The 10,812-nt window shown below is 44.4% G+C and overlaps 1 protein-coding gene across 1 annotated transcript; it reads left to right on the top strand.

The window, feature by feature from the left end:
- The first annotated feature begins 3,591 nt into the window (after window positions 1-3,591).
- On the top strand, window positions 3,592-10,532 carry TMX1 (thioredoxin related transmembrane protein 1). Its single transcript, XM_058026929.1, has 8 exons — window positions 3,592-3,752; window positions 3,833-3,948; window positions 4,991-5,036; window positions 5,592-5,720; window positions 7,131-7,176; window positions 7,256-7,357; window positions 7,612-7,684; window positions 8,058-10,532. Exons 1-8 carry the CDS (start codon window positions 3,592-3,594, stop codon window positions 8,234-8,236), a joined length of 852 nt encoding a protein of 283 aa, XP_057882912.1. The 3' UTR covers window positions 8,237-10,532.
- The last annotated feature ends 280 nt before the right edge of the window (window positions 10,533-10,812 follow it).

The following is a 10,812-nucleotide window of genomic DNA, read 5'->3' as shown; positions in this document are numbered from 1 at the left end:
TTTTTTTTTTTTTTTATTTTCAGCTCAAAAGAAAGCAAAGCCCAAAGAGAGCTGAGTCTTTCCATTCCCACTCCTACCTGCCACATCTGATTTTTTGAAGTACAGACATCACCAAGGAAAGCTGATTTCTTGATGGCACAGGACTCTCTCATTTCATCATCCTTAAAAAATAGAGAGAAAAAAAAAAGATAAAATAAGGAAAAACAGAACTGCCTCAATTTGTTCTGATTTAAAATATAAATGAATTAACATTCTGCAAAAAAGGAACCCGGTGAGTCAATTTGTGTGCCATTTTTTAAAGTGGTTTTGAGCACTTAGAGAATGGAGTGAATTTGTAGGATTTGTTCATCTCTGTGGCTTTAGCTTTGGGGACAATCTTGAGGCATTTGAGTGTTTGAGTATTTTTTATTTTTATTTTCAGCTCAAAGGGAGCTGAGTCCTTCCATTTCCACTCCTACCTGCAGCATCTGATTTTTTGAAGCACAGACATCACCAAGAAAAGCTGATTTCTTGATGACACAGGCCTCTCTTATTTCATCATCCTGCATCCTGTATCAAACCCCAGGAGCTCTGTGGACTGGAGAATATATCCCAGAATGTTTTGGGTTGGAAAACTCAAAATCCATCTTGTTCCAAGCCCCTGCCCTGGGCAGGGACACCAGGTTAAGGTTTTCATGATTTTCCCTCTGTCAAACAATTATCTGGGTTTGTGCCTCTTCCTGTGCACCACTAGTGCTCACTCTAAATGGAGAATTATTTTCATGAAACTTAAAGACTTTTAAATTTTGGTTTGGTGGTGGTACTTTTGTAACCCAAACCTTGAAATCAATTTGTGGTTGTGTGTTGGTGGGAATGTTTAAACTGACCAGAAAATCCCCTTTACCTAAGCAAAACAACCTAAACAATGAGCTCTTGGATAAAGAAAAAGCTGAGGTATCCCCAGCAGGAAATCCAGGTAATTCCTAACCAAAAAGGATTTTCTTCCTTCACTCTTTCCCTTTAGAAGCAGCCTCAACTCTGCCTCTGTGTGGCAGCACTGAAAAAGAACATGAAACATAATAAAATAATGAAAGATGTGTTTCTTTCTTAAGGTCACTTGGCAATTACCTCTCTTTATCCTGCCATGAACCTTGAAAGATGAGACAGATAATTCTCCTGTCAGCTTGGCAGGGCTGAGGGGAGCAGGCTGGAGGGAGATGCCTCCAAGACAAGGTTAAGGCTTTCTCGTTCTCAAAACTTCACAAAGAAGCAAGGCAATGTCAATGTCATATTAATAACCGAGATAAAAGTAATTCAGAGCAGTCATTACACTTAAAATAATTCCTGGAACCAGGCAGGGGAGGTATGAAGTCACAATTTTCAGGGTTTTTCAAGCTGTTCCCATAGGGAGCTCGGCGTGCCTTTGAAGAAATCTTTTTATTCACAGTGGTAAATTTATTTACACATAGTTACACAACATGTTTTTATGCACTTATCCCTCAACATATCTCACATTATCAGGGATAATCACAGAATTCACAGAAGTGTTTAGGTTGGAAAGGACCTTCAGGATCATTGAGTCCAGTTGTTACCCAGAGACAGCACTTTGCATTTCACCTGACTGCTGATGCAGAATGGAATATTCATGGATTATCAATAACAAATTTCAAAAATTCAATTATGCCTAAAACAGCAGTCAGCAGAGTGCTGCAAGCAGTGATTTATTCCTGAGTGCTGAATCAATGAATAACAAGTCCTTGATAATGCCTGTTCTCCTACAGACAGGAACATACACGTTGTACTATAGAAAAGTTGCTCAAATAAGATAAAATTAAAAAAAAAAACCCAAATGCTGATTTATTCTTTTTTTTTTTTTTTTTTTTTTTTTTTTCCTGCACTGCTCAATGGCTGCCAAGGCTCTGAAATGTGGGATATGAAATTATGGCAAAGGGGCAGGCAAAGAAATTATCCAGGCAGGAAAGGGAAGATGACATTACCACAGGAGCTGGGGAAAAATCTGTGTTAAAGAAAGTATGTGCATATGGAAAAAGAGGTTCCTTCCCTGGAAATGCTTCAGGTGCTGAGGGACAGGAGTGAGCTGATGTGGGATTTGTCTGCTTGTCAACATTGACCTTCTCCCTGACTTCTGCTTGAGAATTAAGCACTCAGGGGTGGTGGTTGTGAGGGTCCCCAGGACGAGGGGAGAGATGAGAATTTGACTCCATGTGCTCAGAAGACTGATTTATTATTTTATGATAGTATATTAAAGAATGCCATACTAAACTATACTAAAGAAAGGATGCATCAGAAGGCACTCCAGGACTCCAATCCATTCCTCACAGCACCTGGCTCGAGGTGTGCCTGCCATGGCAGGGGGTGGGACAAGCTGGGATTCCAATCCCTTCCAATCCCAACCCTTCCAGGACTCCAATCCATTCCAATCCCGACCATTCCAGGATTCCAATCCCTTCCAATCCCAACCCTTCCAGGACTGCAATCCATTCCAATCCCGACCATTCCAGGACTGCAATCCCTTCCAATCCCTTCCAATCCCAACCCTTCCAGGACTCCAATCCATTCCAATCCATTCCAAATCCCCACCATTCCAGGATTCCAATCCATTCCAATCCCAACCATTCCAGGATTTCAATCCCTTCTGATTCCAATCCCTTCCAATCCCAACCATCCTAGGATTCCAATCCATTCCAATCCCTTCCAATCCCCACCATTCCAGGATTGCAATCCATTCCATTCCAATCCCTTCCAAATCCCCACCACTCCAGGATTCCAATCCATTCCAATCCCGACCATTCCAGGACTGCAATCCATTCCAATCCCTTCCAAATCCCAACCATCCTAGGATTCCAATCAGTTCCAATCCCTTCCAATCCCCACCATTCCAGGATTGCAATCCCTTCTGACTCCAACCTTCCAATCCCAACCATTCCAGGATTCCAATCCATTCAAATCCCTTCCACTCCAGGATTCCAATTCCTTCCGATTCCAACCCTTCCAGGACTGCAATCCCTTCCGATTCCAATCCCGATCATTCCAGGATTCCAATCCCTTCCAATCCTGACCATTCCAGGATCGCAATCCCTTCAGATTCCAATCCCCTCCACTCCTAACCATTCCAGGATTCCAATCCCTTCCAATCCTGACCATTCCAGGATTGCAATACATTCCGATTCCAATCCCTTCCAATCCCAGCCATCCTAGGATTCCAATCCCAACCATTCCAGGATTCCAACCCCTTCCAATTCCAATCCCTTCCAATGCCGACCATTCCAGGATTGCAATACTTTCCGATTCTAATCCCCTCCACTCCCAACCATTCCAGTATTGCGATCCCTTCCGGTTCCAATCCCAACCATTCCAGAAATGCAATCCCTTCCAATTCCAATCCCTTCCGACTCCAATCCCCACCATTCCAGGACTGCAATCCCTTCCGATTCCAATCCCTCCCACCCCTCACCATTCCCGGACTCCCATCCCTCCATCCCCTCCCGCTCCCCGCCGCTCCGGTTCCCGGTTCCCGGTTCCCCGTTCCCCTCAGGGCGGGCCCGGCCGTGACGCGCCGGGCAAGGCGGAAGGGGGGGGGGGCGGCCCAAGATGGCGGCGCCGGGCCGGGCCGGGCCCGCGCTGAGGGCTCCGCTCTGCGCTCTGCTCTGCCTGGCGCTGGCCGCCGCCGCCCGGGGCAGGCCGAGCCCCGTGAAGGTGCTGTCGGACGGCATGTGGCGGGAGCTGCTGCAGGACGAGTGGATGGTGGAGTTGTGAGTGGGGAGCGTTGCGCCGGGGGTTTGTGGGGTGTGTGGGGTCCCTGTGGGGTGACCGCGCTGTGCCGCTCCCGCAGCTACGCGCCCTGGTGCCCCGCCTGCGAGAGCCTGCAGCCCGAGTGGGAGAAGTTCGCCGAGTGGGGAGAGGACCTTGGGGTGAACGTGGCCAAAGTGGATGTGACCGAGCAGCCGGGTGAGAGGGGCTGGGCAGGGCTCCCGAACCCCCCGGGATATCTGGGGGGCTGAGGGGTTTGGGGGTGCTGATCTCTGCTGCGTGCTTGTGGGAGGCGGGCAGAAATAATACGGGTAATAAAAGTGTTTTACTCATCTCTAGCTGTGTGACTCAACGCCTTGATCTTGCTTAATGGGAACCAGAAAATGTTTTGGTTGGGAGGACCTTGAAGATCATCTCATTCCAACCCCTACCGCACCTTCCACCATCCCAGGTGGATCCAAACCCTGTCCAGCCTGGCCTGGGACACTTCAGGGATCCAGGGACAGCTGCTCTGGGCACCCTGGGCCAGGTTCCACACAGGAACGAGTCTGTCAGATAGTAGATCAAATAAATATAATTGAATGAATAGAACAAACCAAATGCATAGACTATAATAGGTAAAAAGAATGAGAGGTTTTCTCCAGAGCATGATTTCAAGGAGATTTTTGGCCGTAGTTTTGAAGCAAAAAACAAGGTTTCAACCTTGCCATTCTAGTCCCTCATTTGGTTGGTAGAAGGAAGTGCAAACAATCTGCTTTCCCTTTCCTGAAACTCTCCTGAAAATCTCGTGAAACTCTCGTGAAACTCTCGTGAACCTCTCGCGAACCTCTCCTGGAGCTCTCCTGTCCCTGTGGGATTTGTAAGCCTGCCCTTCCCCATGCTGATCTCTTTTTCCAGAGCAGCTTTACTTTTGAAACTTGCCTCACTTGGGTTATTTTCCTCAGGGTTCCTGGAGGCTGCAGATCCTGTTTGCAGAGGAGAGCCTCTCCCTCTGAAGAGCTACAGCCAAAAGAGTCCCATGGAGCTGTTATCCCTGGATGTCTCATTTTCCCCATTTTGCTCTTTATCCAGGGATCATTTTTAAAATGTGTACTGCTTTGACATGCACAAGGTTGTGGTAGATTGCATGGAAAGATTGATACCTAAGCCTGCTGTTGTATTTTGGGGTGTTTCAGCATTCCTTGCCTCTTTTTTTTCCATAAAAATAATCAAAATACTCTCAAAACAACTTTTCTTACAGGGTTAAGTGGACGATTTATCATCACAGCCCTCCCTACCATCTATCAGTAAGTATGCAGGGCTACAGGGGTTTTTGGGGTGACAGTAGGCATTTTCTTCTCTTTTTTGGGGGGCAAATAAATGAGATTTATTATGCTCTTTAAGAATAGGAGCTGCTTTTCACTGACACATTCACTGTCTCACCCACTGTGACCTTGTGCTGCCAGATGATTTCTTTTCCTTTCCCTTCAGGCCTTATTTATTCTGCCTTTTCATGGGTGTTTCTGTTTTGCAATCCTTTCTCTGTAGGTTGATCTTCAGTGCAGGTGTGTGGCAAGGGCTTTAGGAAGATCATTATCTTTATTTTATTATTTTGTTTTTATGGAATCACAGCCTAAAGCTAGCCAAGGTGTTCGTGGGGTCAGTTTTCTGGAAATAACTTGGAGTTAGTCCAAGTTTGGAAAATATTTTTTAGAGGCAATATCAGCTAAAAAAAAATGAACATAAAAAGGTGAATGTGTGAAAAATAGACAAGGAGATGGGAGGGGGTTTGTTGGATGCTGCACTTGGTGCTTGGATCATATCAAATAAAGGATTTTGGTGGTGGTGGTGTTGTTTTACAGCTGCAAAGATGGAGAGTTCAGGAGATACCAGGGAGCCAGGAATAAAGCTGCCTTCATCAACTTCATCAATGATAAGGAGTGGAAATCCATTGAACCGGTGTCCTCCTGGTTTGGGCCTTCCTCTTTCCTGTAAGTTTCGGGTTGGCTTTTGTAGGAATTTATTATCAGATGTGCTGAGGGGTGTCCTGCTCCCTGCTCCCAGCTCTGTGTGGGCAGGAGCTCTGGGAATGTCTGGGTGGGTGGCTGGGTGTCCCAGTTCTGCCTCAGCTGTGGCAGGGCTGTCACCATAGCAGGGGTGACCTGAGCACTGTCACCATAGCAGGGTGACCTGAGCATTGTCACCATAGCAGGGGTGACCTGAGCACTGTCACCATAGCAGGGGTGGCCTGAGTGTTGTCACCATAGCAGGGGTGACCTGAGGGTTGTCACCATAGCAGGGTGACCTGAGCACTGTCACCATAGCAGGGGTGACCTGAGCATTGTCACCATGGCTGAGGTGACCTGAGCACTGTCACCATAGCAGGGGTGACCTGAGCAGTGTCACCATAGCAGGGGTGACCTGAGTGTTGTCACCATAGCAGGGGTGACGTGAGCATTGTCACCATAGCAGTGACCTGAGCATTGTCACCATAGCAGGGGTGACCTGAGCATTGTCACCATAGCAGAGATGTCCCCAGCAAGGTTTACTTTAAGGCTTGAAGAAGTTTCCTAAACTCTTGTAGGACCTTGCTGACCCTTGAAGGTTTTGGGTTTCTGTGGCACTGAGATGGTTTTGCCCAGCTAAACCCTGGGAAAATTCTTCCGCTGTCTGGAGGAAATCCAAGGAAATCACAGAGGGATTTTCCATCAGGAGCTGACAGGAAAAAGGAGAATGGGTTCAAACTGTCAAGGAAAATTTGGGTTTGATGTATGAAAGGAATTCCTGGCTGTGAGGGAGGTTCTCTTACAAACTCTTGTCCCACACCAAGGAATGTGTGAAAGTGGATATTAACTCAGCATTATCAATTTCTCTATTATTTCCTGTATTCAGACACGAAACTTAAGTGTCTCAGGATCTCTCAGCTCTTAAAACCTGATTTTCTTTTAATAGCTAATTTTTTTTTGTTTTAATAAAACCTCTTGGTGCTTCTTTCTTAATATCTCCACTGGAGTTCCAGCTGGCTTCTCACAGAGCATTGATCCAGACAGAATAGAGAAAGAGACTTGAAATTCACATGGATTAACTTTAACTTGGATTCAGCAGATCCAAGTTAAAGAAATCTGGGAATTTACAGCTGTCCATGTACCAGCTGAGGTTGTTTCACACAGGTTTGAGGCTGAAATTTGGGCAAAGGGGCAGGCAAAGGAATTATCCAGGCAGGAAAGGAAAGGTGACATTATTACAGGAGCTGTGGGGAAATTTGTGTTTTAAAGATTTTAAATTGTTTTCAGTGTTCTCTTTTTAAGATTTTAAGGTGTTCTCAGTGTTTTAAAGATTTTAAAGTGTTCTCTTTTTAAGATTTTAAGTGTTCTCAGTTCATTTTTTCTGCTTTGTTTCAGGATGAGCAGCATGTCAGCCTTGTTCAAGCTGTCCATGTGGATCAGGGTATTTGTTCACATCCCCACTTCATTTCCTCCTCAATATGAAATCCAGCTCTTCCTGAAATGATTCTCTTTTGTTCCAGCATGGCCATGGCTATTTAACAGAAAATCTTGGAATACCAGTCTGGGGCTCCTATGCTGTTTTTGGATTGGCAACTCTGTTTTTAGGAATGGTCCTGGGACTTGTAAGTGCAGCCCTTGGGGCTGGTGGTGACTTGGTTCCACTGGTGCTGCCCCCACCTCAGTTTTGGGTTGGTTTTGGGGTACCCTGAGCTGGAACACAGGCATGGGGACAGGATGGAGCCCCCATAACCCAAGGGGAAGCTGGATGGGATCCACCTGAGGGTGAATGCTTAGGCTTGATCTGGAAATTTTTTATGTTAAACAATTGCAGTGTGCAGAAGGTTTGGGATTTCACCTTGGGTTTCTTTGGTTTCAGCTGATGGTGTTCCTGGCAGACTGCATCTGTCCCTCCAAGAGGCACAGAGCCCCACAGCTCCAGCCTCAGCCAAGTAAGCCCACAGCAAACTTCTGATTCAGTGAAGCTGTTTAGTAAATTTTATTTATAGAAAATATTAAAGAAATCCTGGTGTCTGCAGGATGTGACACCCGGAGTGGAGTGTAGAACTTTGCATTTGGGATTGAGGCCTCACCCTTAGGGTTTTATAATGGGTTTAGATTTTCTGTTTAGTAAAGCTGGGTATTTTAAAAACTGGTTTTAGGGATAAAAAAATTTAGAGAGCATTTTCATACCTGCAAGATATGAAATTCCACAGGGGCAGGGAGAGGAGACTGAGTGGAGCTCTCAGGGTCGCCCGTGGTGTTAAAAAAGTGGATTTGACTTGGGAATGGCATTTACTTGTGTGTTTTTCCTTTCTCCTTGAGGGAAACAAGGTCCAGAGCCAGCTCATCTGCTGAGGAGCAGGTATGAAGAGCAAGAAGGAGATGAGGGAGATGTGTCAGATGAGGAAGCAGAGGGGAAGGAGGGGAGCAGGAGAGACTCATCCCCGCGCGGTGTCCGGCAGCGCCCCGTGCCCAGGGCTGCTCCCCTGCAGAAATCTTAGCTGCACTTGCACCAGGGCTGGTGTTGGAGTCAGCCACTCAAAGGGAGAGCAGTGTCAAATCCTCCAGCTTGAACAGAAGAAATGAATCCTGGCTTGGTAATGTTGCTGCATTTCATGAATTCGGAGGAAATAATAATAATAAAAAAATTTAAAAAAAGCATCAGGTATTCCAAAGGAAAAGTTGCTGTTGCAAATGGCTGGAACTTCTCCTGCCTGGGTGCAGAGAAGTGCCAAGGAGTAATTGCTGTGGCTTCTGGGATGATTTGTTCCCTAGGGATTATTTGGAAGAGAATGTAAACCAGAGTCATTCGTGCATTAGGGAGCATTAGCAAGGAAAATGCACTCACCTGGTTGTTGCTTAAACCTCCCAAAAGGGTTCCCTGCTCTTATACTGCTTGTCAGTATAAACCTCTCCAGCTGTGCCCTGAAGAAATGCTGAGGGGAAAAGTTCCTTTAGTTATGGAACTAAAATCCCTTTAGTTGAGGCTTTTTATGTGACAAAATCTGCTTTTTGCTATGACAATGAGTGCTACAAACCCCCCCAACCTTTTTTCTTACAAAATTCAACTTAGCACAAGCACTCTGCAGTGGGGACCCTCTGGCTGATCAGAATCCTGCTGCTTGCATCCATTTCTTCCAGAAAAAGCTGTAGAAAACTCTCTGAGCTTCTTGGCCAAGTAGATTTTCTCTAGGAACAAGGGACGAGCAGCACCTTGAGGTGTTGTCTGTCCCTGTGACTCCAATAGTTTACACACAGGGTTCTCTGTGCAAATCCTCTCCATTCCTCCTCCTGGATGCCAGCAGGGCCCTGCTTGTTTTTAATCCATCATTTCTTACTCAGATCTTGCTGCAAATCCATGCAGGCTGTAGTTAAAATAACTCCTTTCTATTTCTTTTTTTTTTTTTTTTCTCTCCTGTTTTCACAAAATCATTTTAGAACATTAAACCTGATTTTTTTCTTAAAAAAAAAATTAGTTTACTTTTGTCTGTATGGTGTTTTCACTCTGTATAGAAATAAAAAGAATGCACATGTCCATTGGACCAGTGTTTTAGAGTTTTCCATATTCTTTTGGTTAAATTCCAAAGTTTTTGCAAGGGAAGGATGAGCCTAATACTGAGCACATTTAGATTTTTTTGATAAGCCTATATCTGATTTTTTTTTTGTTGTTTGTTTAGCTTTATGGGTTTTTAGCTTTTGTTTGTAGTTATTTAGGTTTTTTGTGCTTTTATTTGTAGTTATTTAGGTTTTTTAGTGTTTTTATTTGTAGTTATTTAGTGGCTTTTTTTTAAAATTGTCCATCTGACTTCTTCCCCCTTTTTTTGTTTCTTTTCTTTACATTGGTGCTCTGGAATGACTTGACTTCAGTGCTGTGTGTTAGAAAGATAAACTGGTATTTAAAAGGAGTCTTTTTTACTAAAATCTGTCCTTTTTTAAAGCTAAAACCTCTCCTGGTGTTGGTATGAAAACCACTGTGTGCCAGAATTGTCGGTTTTGTGGAATTGCCTTAAATTCTCTGAAAGTTCCCATCCCTGAGCCTTTGTCACTCCTAAATAAAGCAATAAATAAATAAATACTGAGGAGAAGTAGCAGCTCTGCCTTGGATCCGTGGTGGTTCTGCAGTTTGGAGGGGCTTGAGGAGACAGAAACGTTGGAGCTGGTAGGAAAAAGTGTTGAGTTGTTTTAAAGGCTGAACTCTGCTCACTCTCTTGGGATGAATTTAAATGTAGCTTTTCTAAGTGCAGAGGTTTTTTCATTTTTCAGTCACAACCAAACTTGGTGCAATATAGAGAGGACACCCTGCTGACTTTTCATTTTAAAGAACTCCCAACTTTTCCTTTGTTCTGCTGGATTTGTGGGCTCCTGCTTGAACAAGAATTTCCAGCAGGAATTTATTTTCTTTTCTACCAAACCCCAAACCTGCCCCGTGGGGGTGACTGCCCAGCTGTGCAACTCCTGCTTGGATTATCTCTGCTCATCTCACCCTTCACATTTTCCACAATATTATGGTTTTGTCCTGTGAATATTTAAATTCCTTGATTGATTTTTTTTTTTTTTTTGTTTTAAAAATCTCTATTCCAAAGATGTTTACTGAGGCTGAGTGGTGTAACCTGAGTGTAAGAGCCTGTCCTTTGTGTGTTGTGATGTTGCAAATATCAATTTTGTAAAAACCAGACTGCCCTTCCCATATCACCTGGACCAGGCCTGTTTCATTCCAGAAAGAATTAATGATAATAATGTAACAATAATTTTGTTTTTCAGAGAGTCTTCAAGTAAAAAATAACCACCAGCTTTGGATTCTTGTGTTTGTGTCTTTTTATTTTTTATTGCTCAGGTTTTTGCTGCTTAGTCATAAAACAGCTGCTTCCATGGATAAAAATTATAACTCTGAAGCTATAAAAATGTTTTTTTTGAAAAGTCAAGTGTGAATAACAATTCAAAGTAAAGCTGCACTGAGTGATTTTTAGCCCAGACTGGCTTGGGTACCTCACTTTGATGGATGGTTCCAATGGTTTGGGAAGGAGCTTTCGCTCATGCCAGGCTTGGCCAGAAATGGCAATAAAATGTGGTTTTGTGT

Source organism: Melospiza georgiana, chromosome 6 (genome assembly GCF_028018845.1).
Source record: "Melospiza georgiana isolate bMelGeo1 chromosome 6, bMelGeo1.pri, whole genome shotgun sequence".
In the NCBI taxonomy this organism is placed as follows: domain Eukaryota; kingdom Metazoa; phylum Chordata; class Aves; order Passeriformes; family Passerellidae; genus Melospiza; species Melospiza georgiana.
Note: the sequence above shows the minus strand (reverse complement) of the source record. Positions and strands in the feature narration are given on the sequence as shown.